Source organism: Ahaetulla prasina, chromosome 4, assembly GCF_028640845.1.
Source record: "Ahaetulla prasina isolate Xishuangbanna chromosome 4, ASM2864084v1, whole genome shotgun sequence".
NCBI lineage: Eukaryota > Metazoa > Chordata > Lepidosauria > Squamata > Colubridae > Ahaetulla > Ahaetulla prasina.
The window spans coordinates 23,088,938-23,109,284 of record NC_080542.1 but is presented as its reverse complement, the minus strand read 5'-3'; the positions used below and the strand labels follow the sequence as shown (position 1 = coordinate 23,109,284).

The following is a 20,347-nucleotide window of genomic DNA, read 5'->3' as shown; positions in this document are numbered from 1 at the left end:
AAATTCATAATTTTAAATCCCGCAGACCACTAATATGATCTGACTAATGACCGGCTGGGTGGGCGTGGCTAGGTGGCCATGTGACTTGGTGGCCATGGCCAACTCGATATTACTCATGTCGAGGGAGCCCTTGCTGGCATCCCCACTCCCCCCTTGACTGTCCGGGGCTCTTTAGGGTCCCAACAGGAAGCAACTGTTGGCGCTACCATGAGAAAGAGTTGGCAAAACAGCTGGCTCAGTTCAAATTGGATCTGACTTGAGAAGGAAGCTCAGCAGAAGCACCTCACTGAGGACTAGGAGCATAGGCTTTCCAAGCAGAGGGAAGACCTGCAGAAGTACAAGGCCAGGTACCGGCTCCTGGAGGCTCAGTGGGCTGAGATGGTCAGCCAATTCCAGGCCAAGAGGCAGTCCCATTGGAATGAGGCCCTCTGGCTCTTTACGAGCGGCACTTCCCTCCAGCCTTCGCCCAAAGCCCCACACCTGGATGCTGAAGCAGACCCCAAGTTGGAATTTCTGTCCCCCCTCCAACCTACACAAAAAGGGGGTGACTCTGCAGCAACACAAACGTTCATTGCACAGGGGCCATAGTTTGAGGACCCCTGATTTAGTGCAATATTAAAAATGCGAATATATTTCTGTGAATCACCAAAATTTTCTCACGGACCACCAGCTGTGACTGCTGCTATAGAAGAGAAGCAAAGGTTTATCCACTGGAAAGCCCATTTTTCTTTTTGAATATCCCAACAGCTATCCAGAGCCACCATGACCTGAGACAGCCAAATGCACCCAGCATCTATAAGTATAGAGTAAAACAATCAGGTTTCTTCATTGACTTTTAGGTATCATCTACAAAGTGTCTTCTTTGGATTTGTCCCCTAAAAATGCTTTTTATCAACCAATATTAATTATGTGGCTGAGGCAAGTATAGACAATGGTAAGCAAATCTTGAAATCTAGGACAAAAGGATAAAACTGAAAATAAACGGGCTAGGAGATTTGCTTCAGCTCTTAACTGCCACCTTATGGTGGCAAAGCCAATTTAAAAAATCTCAAATGTCACTCTCCCTATGAGAGATGACGTAAAGATCTTAATCCATTTTATTTTTTTGCCTTTTCTCCTAATTTAAGCTATTTCTTAACTGCCCAGTTCTGGAGGAATAGATATTTCTATAGCAAGGAAGATGTTTTAGCAGTACAGGGAGTTCATTTTACCAGGAATTGTTTATAATAAACTCACATTGTAAACAGTGAAGTCAATGAATTGTAACTGGCACAACACAAGTATTTAACCACCAACATGATCAGGATGAATTTAGTTTTCCTGGTTTAACTGCAGCCAACAACTGAGACCACAGGCTGACCTCCCTCTTCACGGCATCTTTAAGACTCTTTGCTCAAGACGTCATAAAGAGGAAAAAACCCTACCATACATTGATGCTTACCCTATGTGGGCAACGTACAGGGAAATTAACTGATTTCTGCTTTTAAAAAGCAACTCTTGCTTGTAGTTAACGTAACTTTGCAAGGTAAAAGAAAAAAAGTGGAAGGGAACCATAGATACCACCCACATATCCTAGAAAAACATTTTGAAAAGGACTCTAAACCAGAGCCAGACTTCCTAAAAGGAGCAAAACCATTTCCATTCAAACTAGCTGTGGCATCAAGGAAGGAGTGAGACATAATTAAAATCAAGCAGGACTCAAAACTCAAGTTGCGAATCCCTGCTATTTTTCAAATCCCATCCCATTACAGAAAGAATTATTTATGGGACATTTATTCTATTATCAAAATGAATGGAAACGGCCAAAATTCATTTTCTTGGAAGAGAGAAGTAATCCCATGACTAGAAAGTTATAAATGACATTCAGACATTCTGCTCTCTGGTTGTATTCCTTTATTGGATAATTTGAGAACTGTTTTTTATGCAGTCTTGGGAGCCCGAGTCCTCTTCTTCTTCACCACCACGGGCTTCTGGCTGCGCAGAATTGCACTGGCCCGGCGCAAGGCAGCCTGGAGGAGGAGAGGGGGGAAAAAAGGGAAAAATGAATAAAGTGAACTCCAGATACATCTCTTCTCTCCTCAAATCCAGATTTCCTAATTTTTATACCTATGCTCTTTTTCTCATTCAACAACACTCCTGAATCAAGCGTTTCACCCTTTTTTTCAGTATGTGTCCCAATTCTGATCACACTGTCATAACCTTAACTGAGATAAGGGCAATAAAATGCCCACAACTGTCAGGGTGCCCAAGCATTCTCAAAAGGGCAACAATTTGACTAAGTCAACAAAAAATACATAAGATGTGGAGCATTTTTTTTAAAGGCTTCCAGATTATTCAGCAACTGGGCCCAACCTGCTGAGACTGCTAAACCCTGGGACAACTTATAGAAGTGGGTGGATATTTTTTTTTGTTTGCTCCGTAATTTGAAAATAGCACTAGCAATAGCACTTAGACTTATATACTGCTTCACAATGCTTTATATAGCCCTCTCTAAGCACTTTAGAGTCAGCATATTGCTCCCAACACTCTGGGTCCCCATTTTACTAACCTCGGAAGGATGGAAGACTGAGTCAATCTTCGGCTAATGAGGATTGAACTCACTGATTCAGTGAGCTGAATCAGCCTATAATACTGCATTCTAAACACTGCACTACCACGGCTCCTATGCAATATATCTTAACCAACCCGCTCTTCCACTCAAAATGCCAGGACTTAAGATTTAGGGTACAAAGACTAGCATTTTGCATTCCTTTCTAGCTGGACGGAAAAGTTTGGTTTTCACTAATATGTACTAATTGGATTAATGGAAGCTGTAACATCCATCTGCCACTCTGCAAAGTGAGAATCCAGAAGACTGACTTACCATGCGCAGATCCTTGCGGTAATTATTCTTGCGAATAATATGGCGGAGGCTGCTGAGAGTGGCCCGTGCATTCTTGTTGATAGTGACTTTTTCGTAGGAAGTGGCTGGCTTTCGCTGACCTAAGAAGCAGGAGTGTAGATTATGAATGGGATACTGTTTGCAGGTTCCGCTACATATACTTGGTATCTACAGTTAATGGTTTTTACATGTTGTAGACCAAAATATCTTATTGCAGGCAGGAAGAGAATTTCAGAATATACCTGTGTACCCAGAGTACACAGGTATTTTAAGTGTACTGCTTTGCCCCCCCCCTCCCAAAAAAAGCACCTTTGGGACAACCATGACCTGGATGACTGAGAATATCTGTAGGCACCGCTTTGCAAATTTAAAATTTAATTTAGAAGCATTTTTGACATGTTAGTTGTATTTTTGAATGGCTCAGAATCATTGTGAAATGTAAGTTACTTCTGGTTCCACAAAATTGAGCTAAATATAAATTCATTAGCATATGCATATTCATTAGCATTATATGCAGACTCAGGTAACTTATTTGTCCCTCTTGATCTTCCATCACTTTACATTATCTATGGCTCAAGATCACATTATTTCTATCCTTTCCTGAATTGCCTAATAAAATGAAATTCAATGTAGAGAAAAGTAAGATTTTACACTTAGGCCAGGAAAACCAAATGCACAGGTATAATATAGGTGGTACTTGGCTCAATAGCAGTAACTGTGAGAGGGATTTTGGAGTCCTAGTGAACAATCACTTAAATATAAGCCAATAATGGGTGGCAGCAGCCAAAAAAGCCAATGCAATCCTAGGCTACATTAACAGAGGGATAGAATCAAGATCACATGAAGCATTAGTAATGCTTTATAAAGTCTTAGTTAGATCACACTTAGGATACTGCAATTTTGGTCACCATATTATAAAAAAGATGTAGAGACCCTGTGAAGGGTGCAAAGAAGAGCAAATAAGTTGATTGGGGGCTGGAGGCTAAACATATGCTGAACAGCTGCAGGAATTGGGTTTGACTAGTCTAGTGAAAAGAAGGACTAGGAGTGACATAATAGCAGTGCTCTAATATTTGAGGGGCTGCCACAAAGAAAAGTTCAACCTATTTTCTAAAGCACCAGAAGGCAAGACAGGAAACAATGGATGGAAAATATTGAAGGAGAAGCAAGCTAGAATTAAGGAGAAATTTCCTAAAATTGAGAACAGTTAATTTGGGATGTTTGGGATGAGTTTGACCCCGTGGCTCCCGAGGACATGGACAGGTTATTGGGGAGGTTGAATGCCACCACGTTTACTGGACCCGTGCCCCTCCTGGCTGGTACTGGCCACGCAGGAGGTGACACGAGGCTGGCTACAGGGGATTACTAATGCTTCTTTGTTGGAGGGGGTCTTCCCTGCTGCCTTGAAAGAGGCGGTGGTGAGACCTCTCCTCAAGAAGCCTTCCCTGGACCCAGCTGTTTTAGGTAACTATCGTCCGGTCTCCAACCTTCGCTTTGCGGCGAAGGTTGTAGAGAGTGTGGTGGCACGTCAATTACCCCAGTACCTGGATGAAACTATCTATCTCGACCCGTTCCAGTCCGGCTTTCGGCCCGGATACAGCACGGAGACGGCTTTGGTCGCGTTGGTTGATGATCTCTGGAGGGCCAGGGATAGGGGTTATTCCTCTGCCTTGGTCCTGTTAGACCTCTCAGCGGCTTTTGATACCATCAACCATGGTATCCTGCTGCACCGGTTGGAGGGATTGGGAGTGGGAGGCACCGTTTATCGGTGGTTCTCCTCCTATCTTTCTGACCAGTTGCAGACGGTGTTGACGGGAGGGCAGAGGTCGACCCCGAGACACCTCACTTGTGGGGTGCCGCAGGGGTAGATTCTCTCGCTCCTCCAACATCTATATGAAGCCACTGGGTGAGATCATCAGTGGTTTTGGTGTGAGGTATCAACTGTACGCTGATGATACTCAGCTGTACTTTTCCACACCGGGCCACCCCAACGAAGCTGTCGAAGTGCTGTCCCGGTGTCTGGAGGCCGTACGGGTCTGTATGGGGAGAAACAGGCTCAAGCTCAATCCCTCCAAGACAGAGTGGTTGTGGATGCCGGCACCCCGGTACAGTCAGCTGCAGCCGCAGCTGACTGTTGGGGGCGAGTCACTGGCCCCAATGGAAAGGGTGCGCAACTTGGGCGTTCTCCTGGATGGACAGCTGTCTTTTGAAGACCATTTGACGGCCGTCTCCAGGAGAGCTTTCTACCAGGTTCGCCAGTTGCGCCCTTTTCTAGACCAGGATGCCCTATGCACAGTCACTCATGCTCTCGTGACATCTCGCCTGGATTACTGCAATGCTCTCTACATGGGGCTTCCCTTGAGGAGCACCCGGAGGCTCCAGTTAGTCCAGAATGCGGCTGCGCGGGTGATAGAGGGAGCCCCTCGTGGCTCCCATGTGACACCACTCCTGCGCAGACTGCACTGGCTACCTGTGGCCTTCTGGGTGCGCTTCAAGGTCTTGGTAACCATCTTCAAAGCGCTCCACGGCTTAGGGCCGGGGACTCCTTGGGGTGCCGTCCGCCAGGCAGTGCCGACTGGCGACACCCAGGGGAAGGTCCTTCTCTGTGGGGGCTCCCACCCTCTGGAATGAACTTCCCCCGGGACTCCGTCAACTTCCCGACCTTCGAACCTTTCGCCGCGAGCTTAAGACACATCTGTTTATTTGCGCAGGACTGGGCTAGGATTTTAATTTTAATTTAGTTTTTAATGGGGTTTTATTATTTTAATTATAATTTTAAATTCGGCCTTATCCAATAAGTTTTTTAATTAGTTTTAATCTTGTATTTATATTTGTGTATGTATTTTTAATAGGCTGTAAACCGCCCTGAGTCCCTCGGGAGATAGGGCGGTATAAAAATTTGATTAAATAAATAAAATAAATAAAAAAATAAAAATCAGTGGAACAGTTTGCCTTCAGAAGTGGGTGCTCCATCACTGGAGGCTTTTAAGAAGAGACTGGACAGCCATTTCTCTGGAATAATATCAGATCTCCAGCTTGAGCACAGGGTTGGACTAGACGACCTCTGAGGACACTCCCAACTTATTGTTCTGCCTTCTCTGTTCAGTAGGAATTTGCATTAAGTGGAGTATACCCACCTGCACGCTTCTTAAGGACTACAACAATACCCTTTCCATCAGCAGCTGGTTCTACCCCTACTGTCTTGCGATGTATCAGACCGTTGTAACGGAAGGAGTTACGGGCCTTAAGGTTGTTGGGCTCCTTTAAAGAAAGAAAAACACTTTTATTAGAATTCCTTGAAACTTACAATGAAAGGTTTTGCAGGCTAAAGGCAGGACCTTTTATTTGAAAAGGGAATATGTGGAAAAAAATAGGCTGAAGGTCCAGGAAAGCCTAATAACACCCTAGAATTATTTGCAAGGATGCTGTTGGTTTAGAAGATAGTAGGAGATGTGGCTCACCGTGCTGTAAGTTTGCTTGTTCCTTTTAATAAGGAAACTTGAGCAGTTGCGTACAATCATCCATTGCAGATGAGCAGACATTGTGAAGAATTCCTGGGCAAGGAAAGATCAAACATATATTCATAAATACTTTATACAGTTCATTTAATTTCAAAATCCCAGAGCTGAGTGATTTGTTTGAAATCAAGCAAGTATTCTTATTCCTTTCAATGCAGAATACAAGTTTAATGTCACTGCTACTTGCATTTCAAGTTTATGCTTGCTATTTGATATTATTTTTTTCTAGGTCTTTCAAAGGAATATAAAATAATGTAGTAAAAGAGTTTCTCCCAACTCAATATGCTATAGTCCTAATCCCTTGTTTTTCATACTGGTTGAGGACTCCAGAATTGAACATCTGGGGAAGATTATTTTTTAAAATGAATAATCCAACTGAAACACAAAAAGCTGACAATCTGAGTAAAAAACATCCTCTGCCAATAAGTGCTACAAGATATTCGTTTTTACTCCCCTACAGATAGTTCAGCAAAGCATAAATGAAAATAAATACTTAAGGGTAACTTTCTCCCATAATTGTCCTCCCAACTAAGGGATTACACATTAAAGCAAATGTTAATTTAAAAAAAAAAAGCTTCCCTACAAAAAATGAAGCAGATCACCAGGCATCAGCTCGCCTAATATGTAGCTTAATCGCCAACTTTACAAAATTCGCGAAAGCATGTTTTAAAGAGGAAGGGAGGAAACACTGTGCATCCTTCTGCCTAAGAGAAACAAGTGTTCAGCGCAAGGCATGATTCCTTAAAAATAAATCTCACTGAGATTTAGAGAGTCCATTTTAATAAGTTTAAATCCGATATTGAAAATAATGCGATTAAGTGGGGAGGGGGCACATTCGTTTTTCTTCCTGGCCATCTAAATTCATAACACATGGAGGCGGCGGATTAATATTTTCGACCATGTGGCACCTTTCTAACAGTCCCTCACAAGGCTCTGTCCTTATCCCCCCATTTCCCCTGCAGCGTCTTCCCTTCGGACAAACACGCGGCCTACACCTCACCCTCTTGTCGATACTGCGACCGGAAGCGGAAAAAGAAGGGCTGAGCCACTGCGAGGGGATTTTATATGCCTTTTAAGCAAGCTCCTCCCCCTTCGAACTCCAGTCTCTTCCGCTCTGCCATCGCAAGCATTTCCGGCGATTGAAAGGCTTTCCCCGTCTGAGCCATCCATTTGTATAAAAAAAAAAATCCATAAAGCAGTTTCATCATAGAGATGTCAAGGGTAGATTGGCAAAAACTAGAGAGGCCCAGAAATTGCCTCTTTCGGAAATGATCGGATGTACTTCGGGGACTCTCGGAAACGAATCGGGTTACCTCGGCGATAGTTTCGGAGGAGCTCGATAGTCGGTTGAAAACGGCCTTCCGTGAGTTCTCCGAAAGTCACGTGGGTAGAAAAAAAGTTAGGAATTTACTTTCATTCATGGCATAGAACGTTGGGGAACTTTGAGAGACGAACGCCCGCGGCTCGGGACCAATCAGAAGCCGCTGGGAATGTTTCCCGGACATATACTCGAATACAAGTGTGTATTGTTTACCTCGCTCCTTTGTTGAATTGTTGTCTCTTGCAGATGCGGAGGGCAATATTTAGTTCTGAGCCCTGGAGCAGCATATTGTGAATTGAAAAAAATAGGTTTGTTTTTTTAAAATTTAATCATTGGGATTAATACAGTCTGGCTTGGAATTCTGGGAATTGTTTTCCTAATAGATATGGAGAGTTCCACAGTTTTTACACCAGGAAACTACTTAGACCAGGAGGGGTTCCTAAAAGATCATTTAGTCCAACTTACCAGAACATTGTCTTTATTAAAAAAAAATCTTTAATTTCGTTAACTTGACCATGTTGAATTTTTGGGATAGTTACAGCAATTTATTCATTATGAAACTTACATGTCAAAAGTGATTCTAGGTAGCTTAACAATCATTCAGTTAAAAATGCAATATAAAGCATTACAGCAATAAATAGGGATTCAAATTTAGTTAAAATAAAATTGATCAGGAGGGAGAAGGAGGGAGCACAGTGTAGTCAGGGAGGATATGACATATGCCAGAGTGGCCCAGGCCAACAATTCCCAAGTTGACTAATGAATAGAATAGAATAGAATAAGACAGAACAAAACAGAACAACATTTTATTGGCCAAGTGTGATTGGACATACAAGAAATTTGCTTTGGTGCATAAATATTAAATTGATACTATTCATTCAAAAGTTTTAGTCTGTTTTTCTCACCCTAACAACAAGCCTGTGAGCTAGGCTGGTGTATGTGAGAGAGTAACTTGTCCAAAGCTTGGGTTTTGGCAGAATGTGTAAGGCATTTTTCAGTGGTGGGTTGAGCTCAGAAAATAGATTTGATTATAGATTTGCAAGCATTTTTTTCCTAGTAGATCCTTCTGATTATTCCTAAATTTGCAATTTTCTACTCCGGTCAAATATTTTCCAATGCAAAAGAAGGGGCTAGAATGGGAGTCAGCAACCTGCGGCTCCAGAGCAGCATGCGGCTCTTTCGTGCTGTGATTCCCTGTCAGTTGAACCAGCTGAGCCAACAGGCTGGCCCCGCCCCTTGCCCTCCCCTCCCAGTCACTCCTCACCTGAGAAGGGAAAGGCGACAGTGGCGGATGGAGACTCATTCCATATTCCAGAGCGGGAGCAAAGCATTCCTGTACCTGCTTCTTCTTCCGGTCCTTGTTGCTGTGCGCACCTTGGTTGCTTGGGGAGATGTGCGACTTGCTCTCTGCCCCGAGACACTGGCCCGGCCCGACCTAGCTGCGGCTGACACTGCTGCTCCTGCCGCCTCCATGTCTTGCGCAGAACCACTTAAATATAGCGTGCTTCACAATGGGGGAGATGGTGTCCCTTCCTCCTGGAGCCCATTACGATGAGCATTGGAGTGCTTCTCTCCCGTTCTGAAATACGGAGCGAGTCTCTATCTGCCGCCATCGCCCTTAACTTCTCGGAAAAGGAGTGTCTGGGAGGGGAGGGCAAGGAGCAGGGGTTCAGCCGATAGGAAGCCACAGCAGGGGGATGAAAGAGCTTCATTTATCTGGGTACCTGAAATGACTCTTGATTTAAATCATATGGTAAAAAGCACCGAAAGAAGAAGAAAACAACATCAGCAAAGAACAAAAACAAAAACCCAACCTTCCCTGTTTTTGGAAATGGTTCAAGAGGGAACACACATACACCGGGGGGGGGGGGGAGATAGAGAGGGAGGGAGGGAGAGAGGAAGAAAGAGAGAGACAGCGACAGAAAAGAGAGAAAGAAAGGTGAGAGAGAGATGAGGGGGGGAGAGGGAGAAAGAGGAAGAAAGAGAGAGAAAGCGACAGAAAAGAGAAAAAAAGATGAGGGGGAGAGATGAGGGAGGGGAAGAGAGGGAGAAAGAAAGAGAGAAAAGATGAGAGAGAGAGCGGAAAGAAAGAGGGAGATGAGAGAGAGGTGAGAGAGAAAGAGATAAGAAAGAGAGAGACACAGAGAAAGATACTTGTTTCCCAGTGAAAAGAAAATACAGAGAGCCACAAAGCCTGGGTAGGCATGGCTGGGGGCGTCATGTAACTGGGTGGGAGTGATGTTGAGTTAGCCATGCCCACCCCAGTTTTGTGGCTCCTGGTGTTTTCTGTTCTGTGGGAAACAGATTCAAATGGCTCTTTGAATGTTTAAGGTGGGCTAGGAAGAGGGAATTAATGTTCAGCCCAGCCTTCCTTTCCTCCAGGCAAATCCATATGCATATCCCCCAAAGTTATTACATCTCCTAATCCCACGTGTCCTGTTACCCCAGTGCTTCTCAATTATTTTCTGTCATGCCCCCTTAGGAAGAAGAAAACATTTTTTGCGCCCCCCGCGCGACTGTAAATAGTATCATTATTAAAAAATGACAGTGTTTGCCGAGGTCAAACGCGCCCCCCTTTACGGAGCCTCGCGCCCCCCCTGGGGGGGTGCGCCCCACTATTTGAGAAGCACTGTGTTACCCCAACAACCAGATAGGGCTACTTCATCCAGACTGGAAAAATGTGATTGACCACTTGATGGCAACAGTTACTGAAAGCTCTTTGCTGTCACCTAGTAGATTCTGAAATTTTGCAGACTAGATTTGGCAAATAAATTTGAATGCATTCCATGAATTGGTCCAGTGGTGGGTTTCTACCGGTTTGGCTGGTTCCAGCAAATCTGTAGGGGTGGCAGTGGGAGGCTACGCCCACCCACCCGGACATCATCACAGATGCTCTGCGCATGCACAGAAGTGCTGCACATGAGCAAAGCAAGCACACATGCATGCTCACAGTTCCGAACCGATAGTAAAGGTAAGTGGAACCTACTACTAAATTGGTCCCCAAAATTTGTGTGAGACCCAGGCTGGTTGGGAAATTAACAGAAGAAAATTTAGGCATAAAGAACTGCGAGGATAGGAATTTATCTAAATCACAGTTCTCCATGTATGTGGATTTGGCTGGAGGAAAGGAAGGCTAAATTAGTCAACTCAGGGAATTGTTATCTGGGCCCCTCTGGCGTATGGCATTTATAAATAAAGTCTTCAAAACTTGGATGGTCATCTGTCAGAGATAGGATAGTGGATCCTGTCCTAAATGGAGGGTTAGACTACAGGATCTTCATGATCCCAACTCCATTACTTATGCAAAGCATAAGTAAATACATCTCCACCATCTCACACCCAACTATCTTGCATCTGTGATGTTCTCCGCTGCTTTCATTTAATTTCCTGGGGTATTTTTATTCCTTGAGAACAAAGCAACAATAGTCTATAATGGGATATTTTCCCCACCTTTCCCCCACCCACCCACCCTTTTGCATATCAACCCACTGAAGAAGTAACTGGGTCCCTTACCAGACTCTGCAACGCCTCCCCACGCACAGCAATTAGTTTTCCAAACACTTCCCCTTTATGTCTTCCTCAGAACATTATTTTTTCTGTGTTTGCACCTTTTGTTCTGCCTAGGATTTAGATGATGTTTTTAATGCTGCCTTGTGACTTGCTTTATCTCTCTCAGTGTGTAATCTTTCACACTACCCCATGATTTGTGTTGTATTTCCTTGCTGTCTCACACCTTCCCTTTTTCCATTTATTTTCTCCTACCATGTAATCTTTCTTTGCCCTCCCTCTCCCCCCCCCCACTTTAAAATATATTCTATCCGCTTCCCCCTCTTAACTCTTCAGATCTAATTTTGCACTGTTCTTCTGCAACCCTGGCTTCGTAAATTGCTTTTAGCAGTTATCTGCAACAAATCCTGATGTGGTCTGGATCTGAAAGAAACAGTAAAAAGGCAGCTTGAATGGCCCTTCTGCAAGAGAAGTGGGGTGGGGTGTGTGTGAACCATTGATACTGCCCCAAGTGGTTGGGTGAGACTCCTACCTGTATAGTTCATTTCCTATGGGGCATCCCCATTTCAGAAAGGAAGAAGAGACTGCATACCTAGCAGTCCAAATTTGATCAGATCAAAATAATTCAGAGCAAGATTATCACCTTTAAAGCCCTACATGCATAGGGCCAGGTTATTTCAAGGACCATATTTTCCCAGTTACATCTACTTGACATACTAGATTGAGGAGATAGAGTATATTATGGATCGTTTCGGTAAGGAGGTTCATATAGTGGGACCTAGAAAAAGGTCTTCTCTGCAGTAGTTCCCTCCCTGTGGACAGAGGACATTAGCCTAACCCAGAAACTCTTTCAAAACTCTTGGTTTTGCCAGTGAGCCTGGGGAGTTGAGGTTGATACATAGCCCATCGAGTGGTTTGTTTGGTTGTTGTTACTGGGGGGCGGGGAGTTTATTGCGTGTTATATTTTGAGTTTTATTTCTTTAATTTACCCAGAATCACCATGAGACAGTTGGGTGGCCACATACATTTTTTAAAATCAGGGGTCCCCAATCTGTGAGCTGCACTACCGTGCCGTGGACTATTCACAGTTGGGCTATGTGAGAGGTGGGCCGGTGCACGCACGCACGTAGCCTGACTTACACAAGTCGCAACCCCATTCCCGCTTGCAGCAGGTGTGCGTGTACCACCGGAATAGCTCAGGGGCCGGAATAGCTCAGGCTGTTAAGGAAGCCTGTTATTAGAACACAGTAGCCTGTAATTACTGCAGGTTCAAGCCCGGCCCAAGGTTGACTCAGTCTTCCATCCTTTATAAGGTAGGTAAAATGAGGACCCAGATTGTTGGGGGGGCAATAAGTTGACTTTGTAAAAAATATACAAATAGAATGAGACTATTGCCTTATACACTGTAAGCCGCCCTGAGTCTTCGGAGAAGGGCGGGATATAAATGTAAACAAAAAATAAAATAAAAATGAAGCTGTGTGTGCACCCGCCTGCCCCTCTCCTCCCCCTCTTGTACTGCGCCATCAACCCGGAAAGGTTGGGGAACGCTGTTCTAAATAAATTTTTAGAAATGTTAACATACAAGGATATTTCTGGATTTTCACATTCCTACCAACCTCTCCATTTGGGACTAACACAATGATGGCAAACCTATGACATGTATGTCAAAGGTGACATACCGTGATGTTTTGCTGATGTGCCTCTGTTCACCAGCACCTGATAGTGATTCTCAAAAGCACGCCCCATTTTTGCACAATTTTTGGAGGCTAAGGGAGAATACAGTGTGCTGTCGTGCAGCCTCCAGAACCTCCGAAAATGAGTTTGTCTTATTTGTATTTCATTTTTGTAATTTGGTGTTTTCTTCACCAAATTTTGGTGAATTTGTAATTTTGGTGTTTATAATACTTGGAAGCACTTGTAACACACCAGGAGAGGCAAATTAAGCATTTTCCAAATTTCTGAATGCCAAGCCCAAACAGTTTGCCATCATTGGACTAAGAGCACTGAATATAGAAGCTTTTACTGGGTATTGTACAGAGGTGGGTTTCAGCAGGTTCTGACCAGTTCTGGAGAACCGGTAGCAGAAATTTTGAGTAGTTTGATGAACCGGTAGTAAAAAAAAATGGAAACCCACCACTGGTATTGTATCAGAGTCAGTTTTCTAAATCTCTTTTACACTGGCAGACAAGACAGTCCTAGAGCTCTTAAGATTTACTTAGATGATGTCCAGGAAATATAATATTAAGATCACATGAAGTTCTAATACCACTTTACATAACTTTAGTAAGACTACACTTGGAATGCTGCATCCAGTTCTGGTCACCACAATATAAAAAAAGATGTTGAGACTTTGGAAAAAGTGCAAAGAAGAGCAACAAGAATGATTAGGGGACTGGAGGTTAAAACATACAAAGAATGGTTACAGGAATTGGGTATGTCTAGTCTAATAAAAGGAAGGACTGGGAGACATGATAGCTATCTTCCAATATTTGAGGCGCTCCTACAAAAATGAAGGGTCAAACTATTTTCCCAAGCACCAAAAGACGAGAAGAAACAATGGGTAGAAACTATCCATCCAAGAAGAGAATCAACCTAGAATTAAGGAGAAATTTCCTAACGGTGAGAGTAATCAACCAACGGAACAGTTTGACTTCAGAAGTTGTGGGTGCTTCGTTACTGGAGGCTTTCAGAAAGAGACTGGATAACCATTTGTATGAAATGGTATAGAGTCTCCTGCTCGAGCAGGGTGGGTTGGACTGGAGGACCTCCAAGGTCCCAACCAATTCTATTTTTCTATATTCTATATTTTATGAGTAGTTGTTGGGTCTGAGATGAAGTGGGGGAGACAATGTTCCTTACTACAGTGAACAATCTATAAAGTAGTAAGTGAACTCTGAATTCAATAAAAACCATTTGAATCTATCCCATATTTAGTTTCCTTGCCTGAACTGAACAAACACAAGCACACAACAAGTTGGGTGTTTATAATAGTTAGAGTATTGGCTGGGATTAGGAAGAACCACTGGATTTACCTTCAGATAACCGCTTTCTTCCCAAAACTGGAGTCCCAAAGACAAAATAAGGGCTACATACGATGAAATATGCTGGATCAGGCCCTGACCAGTCTCCTGTTTCTATAGTGGTGAACCACTGTTGGTCTATTGGAGAAACTCCCAAACCTGGACCAGAGAATGAGAATGAGACTCAACTTACTCCATAGCTTCCCAGGATTTAAAATCACCTGCCTAGTATGCAGGAATTATTGGCCCATTAGCAGCTATTGATAGCCTGATCCTCCAATGAACTTCTCCAGTTCCTTTTTCAAACCACTTGAATGGGCTGCCATCGCTCCAACTCTGGCAATGAATTCTCCATTTAATTATATGCTGGGCAAAACAGCTTTTCGTTGCCTTGGTCTTAAATCTCCCTTCGGTTTAGGTTCCACAGACGACCTTGAGCTCTAAAATGGGGTGGGGTGGGGTGGAGTGGGGAGACATTACTTTGCATTATTGATGCCAGGAAAGGCTCTGCATTCCTCTGTCATGTTTTCTCTGCCTCTCTTTTGTTCGAAGCTCTTTAACTTTTGTAAGACAGGACAACTCAAATAATTAGAGAGTTGAAGATGGTATTTAATGCTCTTGCTCCAACTGCTGTGCTCTTTCTGCATTAAACACCTTCTTCAGCCCCCTAATTATTTGGGGTGCCCAGTTTTGCAATAAATCTTGAGTTCTTTAAATGTAGGAGCCAGAACATCTCCAAGAGAGGGTCCCTATGTCTTATATGCATGCCATGCATGATAAAAGAGGTGTACAGTGGTTGTGTGGTTGAACCTGCCCTACTGACTTTTCTGACACTTGTGGACACCCCTAGTTGAGATAGTAATATTTATTCATTTGTATTCCTCCTTCATTATTTTTATAAATAACTCAAGGCGGCGAACATATCCAGCATTCTTTCCTCCTTTTAGTTTCCACACAATAACAGCCCTATGAAGTGGGTTGGGGTGAGGGAGAATGACTAGGCCAAGTTACCCAGCTGGCTTTCATGGCTGAGGCAGGAATAGAACTCACAAACTCCTAGCCTGATAATAATTAGGATATAATAAGCCGCCTAGCCTTTCTAGCCTGATAATAATTAGAATATAATTTTTTTTATTGGCCAAGTGTGATTGGACGCACAAGGAATTTATCTTGGTGCATATGCTCTCAGTGTACATAAAAGAAAAGATATATTCATCAAAAATCATAAGGTACAACACTTGATGATAGCCATAGGGTACAAATAAGCAATCAGGAAACAATATCAATATAAATCATAAGGATACAAGCAACAAAGTTACAGTCATACGTAGAAGGAGATGGGTGATGGGAACGATGAGAAGATTAATTGTAGTGCAGACTAAGTAAATAATTTGACAGTACTGAGGGAATTATTTGTTTAGCAGAGTGATTGTGTTAGGGAAAAAACTGTTCTTGTGTCTAGTTGTTCTGGTGCGCAGTGTCCTATAGCGTCATTTTGAGGGTAGGAATTGAAGCAGTTTATGTCCAGGATGTGAGGGGTCTGTAAATATTTTCACAGCCCTCTTTTGACTCATGCAATATACAGGTCCACAATGGAAGGCAGGTTGGTAGTAATTGTTTTTTCTGCAGTTCTAATTATCCTCTGAAGTCTGTTGGGTTGCAGAACCAAACCAGACAGTTATAGAGGTACAGATGACAGACTCAATTCCTCTGTAGAACTGGATCAGCAGCTCCTTGGGCAGTTTGAGTTGGCGCAGAAAGAACATTCTTTGTTGTGCTTTTGTGATGATGCTTTTGATGATAGCTGTCCATTTTAGATCTTGCGATATGGTAGAATCTAGAAATTAGTAATAGGTAATTACACTGTATTATGAATTATATCCTTGTCTGGTGATCATGGGACTTGTTGTTCTTTTGGATAAAACCAGTGGATGTGGCTCTCTACTCAAGTCCCCCCCCCTCCACTCAATTTACTCCTCCGATTTCCTTTCATAAAATGAACCCAATAGTTGTATTTCTCTAGACAAGTGGTCTTTTTAGATGCTATGACAATGTTTGGGTAATATTGCATGAATGGTGGAAAGATCTCAGCCAAAGATCTCAGCCAACCTAATGGCTGAGATCTGAATCAACCCTTGTTCCAACTATTAGGCCTCAACTCTTTGAAGCCCTACCTATCATGGCTAACAGAATGTTGGAAGTTGTATAGTGGAGAAGCTCTCAATAGGCCAGGTATTTGAGAGAGAGAGAGAGAGAGAGAGAGAGAGAGAGAGAGAGAGATTACCTACCTGCGTTTTTATTTATTTTATTTATTTATTTATTCAAACTTTTATACCGCCCTATCTCCCGAAGGACTCAGGGCGGTTTACAGCCTTATAAAACATAAATATAATATAAATACATGTTAAAACCACATTTAAAAAACTTATTCCATTAGGCCAAATTTAAAACTATAGTTAAAATACAAAACCCCATTAAAATTAAATTTATAAAAATCAAACCCTAGGCCAGCCCTGCACGAATAAATAGATGTGTCTTAAGCTCGCGGCGGAAGGTTCGGAGGTCGGGAAGTTGACGTAAACCTGGGGGGAGCTCGTTCCAGAGGGTGGGAGCTCCCACAGAGAAGGCCCTTCCCCTGGGTGTCGCCAGTCGGCATTGCCTGGCGGACGGCACCCTGAGGAGTCCCTCCCTGTGAGAGCGTACGGGTCGGTGGGAGGTAGTCGGTGGCAGCAGGCGGTCCCGTAAGTAACCCGGCCCTATGCCATGGAGTGCTTTGAAGATGGTCACCAAAACCTTGAAGCGCACCCGAGAGGCCACAGGTAGCCAGTGCAGTCTGTGCAGGAGAGGTGTCACGTGGGCGCCACGAGGGGCTCCCTCTATTACCCGCGCAGCTGCGTTCTGAACCAACTGAAGCCTCCAGATGCTCTTCAAGGGGAGCCCCATGTAGAGAGCATTGCAGTAATCCAAGCAAGATGTAACGAGCGCATGAGTGACCGTGCATAGGGCACCCCGGTCTAGAAAGGGGCGCAACTGGCGAACCAGTCGAACCTGGTAAAAAGCTCTCCTGGAGACGGCCGTCAAATGATCTTCGAAAGACAGCCGTCCATCCAGGAGGACGCCCAAGTTGCGGACCCTTTCCATCGGGGCCAATAACTCGCCCCCAACAGCCAGCTGCGGCTGCAGCTGACTGTACCGAGGTGCCGGCATCCACAGCCACTCCGTCTTGGAGGGATTGAGTTTGAGCCTGTTTCTCCCCATCCAGACCCGTACGGCTTCCAGGCACCGGGACAGCACGTCGATAGCTTCATTGGGGTGGCCCGGGGTGGAGAAATACAACTGAGTATCATCAGCGTACAGATGATATCTCACCCCAAAGCCACTGATGATCTCACCCAGCGGCTTCATATAGATGTTGAACAGAAGGGGCGAGAGAATCGACCCCTGCGGCACCCCACAAGTGAGGTACCTCGGGGACGACCTCTGCCCCCCTGTCAACACCGTCTGCGACCGGTCGGAGAGATAGGAGGAGAACCACCGATAAACGGTGCCTCCCACTCCCAATCCCTCCACCGGGATACCGTTTGAGGTATCTCTGGATTATCTGCCTTCGAGGTATCCCTGGATCTGCCAGTCATAATGCCTTTGATGGCAATTGTTTATAGAATTCACTTCCTGAATAATGAGGGAGTTTATGGGATGCACTGTTTATTGTTATGGGTTGCACTGAGGAGCAGGCTATTTATTCCTCAAGGTAGTAAAGTATAAGATAATAAGCTTGGTTTCCTCAGCCATCATTCAGCTTGACAAAAGAATTTGCTTTCCATGAAAACTAAACATAACATTTTGATTAATTTCTTACAGCAAAGGCAGCTTTCTTCCCTTTACTTCTTAGAGAGATGGCTGAATTCTGCAGCTTCCCCCATTTCAAACAAAAATTCCTGAGGGAAACCAGGATGAGGGCATTTTTCCCTTTGCATTTTTTGAATATGGGAAACGTGGCCAGCTGGAAAGGCTTCAAAAGGATGAAAAGATCCAAACTGAAAGCACCACCAGCAGTGCCATCTTCTGCCAGCTCCAATAATAAAGTGAGTTCAAAAACCTCATTTGAAGAAATCAAAGGAAATTCTCAAGCCTCCTGAAAATTAAAAGAGTGAAACAGAAGCCCTTTTCTCAGAGGAAAGGGGTAGCAAAGGAGATTTTGGGCCAACATTTCTTTCCCTCAGGTTTCCATTAACCTTCAGAGTTAGCGTGTGTGTGTATATGTAATGTTTGAGAATTTGTGTCAGGAAGGACAGAGATGATAATTAATACATAATTGGTTGCTTTGGGGGTTGATTGATTGGGAAGGAAATTGATGTTACATTGAGTATCTCCTGCCACTCTGCATGAAGTGGAGTAAGTGATCTATTGCAGATGATGTTGATGTTCAGGCTGCTGTTGGTCCTGTTCTGGGGGTGAGAGAGCACCTATTTTTGCTGCAAAAAGCAACTGAAGTACCAAGGATGAAGTGAGGTCCAAAAATCGACACCATCAGGATAACAGCAAGGATCTCACAGAAGCCATAAGTCAATGAAGACTCATAAGAGATGATAGACGGAGGGAGGGAGGGAGAAGCACTCATGCTGAAAGAAATTTTTTTTTTGCTTGGTATGGGCAGCTATAAAAATTGAACGAATGAAATAAATAAATAATCTAGTTTGCAGTTCTCCTTTTGCAGCAGCCCCTTTCTTTCTCCTTTAAATTTCATTTTTCATCTTTTGTCTTTCTTAAGACAAGATGCGTAGGAACCTTCCATTCCTCTGTACATTTATATTATAAGCTTTCATGAAGTGTAGTTTATTGTACTGTGCTGTAAGTCGGCAAAACGATCTGAATCAGGAACATGAGCAGCAGAGGATGGTAGATATAAAGTGGATTGAGAGCTAGACTTCTAGTATAAAATCTACTGTTTGTGACAAACGAAAATATATTGCGTTCTAGCATCGGGGAAAAAATGCTTCTTCAAATAGAACAGTGCTTGCTATGGAGATATATATGTACCTTCTTCAGATTCCATGATAAATAAAAAATAAATCCTAAAACAAGAAAATTGTGCGGTAAATCTGTTTGATTTGCATATAGTTAGATGTGCTGTAGAATTTGAATGATTTTGACACAGAATTTTAACAATTGACAAGAATTAATATATCTATAAGCACTGATTTTGCTCAATAAATGTAGGTAATTCACTGCTATGTATCCGAGATAATTGTGTATTGAATACGTATTTCTATATTTTAAGTGTACATTCTTTTTGTAATTCACCTTGAAAGGTGATATTAAAATATTGATCACCTTTAGAATTAGACATTTTTCTTTTAAAAATATTAGTAACCTAGTTTCTGTATATAGTTGGGGTTCATGATCCATGTAACAGAACAAAAGGAAATTGACATTTTGCTATTACACTAACCTGTACCCAATAAATCTTTTGTACTGTAATTGTATTTGGGTAACATCCATTCATGATTCAACCTGAGCCAATTAAAATATTCAAAAGTGCACCTAAGTCAGTTTCATTATTGAAAAATATATACAATATATAAAATCTATTTTTTCAAGGTCAGAGCATTTCCTTGAAATATTGGCAAAGTTGGTTATCCGTTCTATGTTTCTATACAATTCTCTAATTAATTAATATATTTTAGGTTGTTGTTATGCTTTCAAAAATATTAAAAACAATAATATCAATAAAAAATATGTGGTTCTGCCTGTAAGAAAAAAACCAAACCACACAGAGAATAAATGTGAGTTGAAAATGATTTACAGTGGGTACATTTTGTATCCAATGTGATTTATCATCAAGTAACAAGAACAGTTAATGTCATTCACAGAATTTGGATATGCAGGTAACAGTGCCATGAGGATTATGCCAATTGTAACTAGAGTCTCACTCTGATCCAAAGTTTCCATTTTGTTCCAGAAGTTTTGTTCCGAATTATTCTTCTGCACATAATTCACAAAGTAATTGTAAGTGGCATGAGAAAACGCCAGGGGGAAGATTCCGCTGGTATTTCTACCCACAGGATAGTTCATTTTCAAAAGCATCTTTTCTCTCAAC

The 20,347-nt window shown here is 42.9% G+C and overlaps 2 protein-coding genes across 11 annotated transcripts in view; one reads left to right on the top strand and one right to left on the bottom strand.

The window, feature by feature from the left end:
* Nucleotides 1-1,878: 1,878 nt before the first annotated feature.
* Nucleotides 1,879-7,459, bottom strand: RPL28 (ribosomal protein L28). The gene is made up of 5 exons (XM_058181876.1): nucleotides 7,400-7,459; nucleotides 6,343-6,435; nucleotides 6,019-6,142; nucleotides 2,864-2,982; nucleotides 1,879-2,009 (listed from the first exon to the last, which is right to left on the bottom strand). The coding sequence occupies exons 2-5, from the start codon at nucleotides 6,421-6,423 to the stop codon at nucleotides 1,920-1,922; spliced, it is 414 nt and encodes a 137-aa protein (XP_058037859.1). The 5' UTR covers nucleotides 6,424-6,435; nucleotides 7,400-7,459; the 3' UTR covers nucleotides 1,879-1,919.
* A 71-nt stretch (nucleotides 7,460-7,530) lies between these two features.
* LOC131197606 (germ cell-specific gene 1-like protein) overlaps nucleotides 7,531-20,347 on the top strand; it is a 32,113-nt gene continuing 19,296 nt past the window's right edge. For 4 of the 10 annotated variants that reach the window (XM_058181870.1, XM_058181869.1, XM_058181867.1 and 1 more), the window contains exon 1: nucleotides 7,531-7,918. The gene's annotated coding sequence lies outside the window, so the exon portion shown is untranslated. Of the gene's footprint in view, nucleotides 8,029-18,108; nucleotides 18,333-20,347 lie in introns of all 10 variants that reach the window. The other 6 variants (XM_058181873.1, XM_058181872.1, XM_058181866.1 and 3 more) reach the window with 3 other exon arrangements.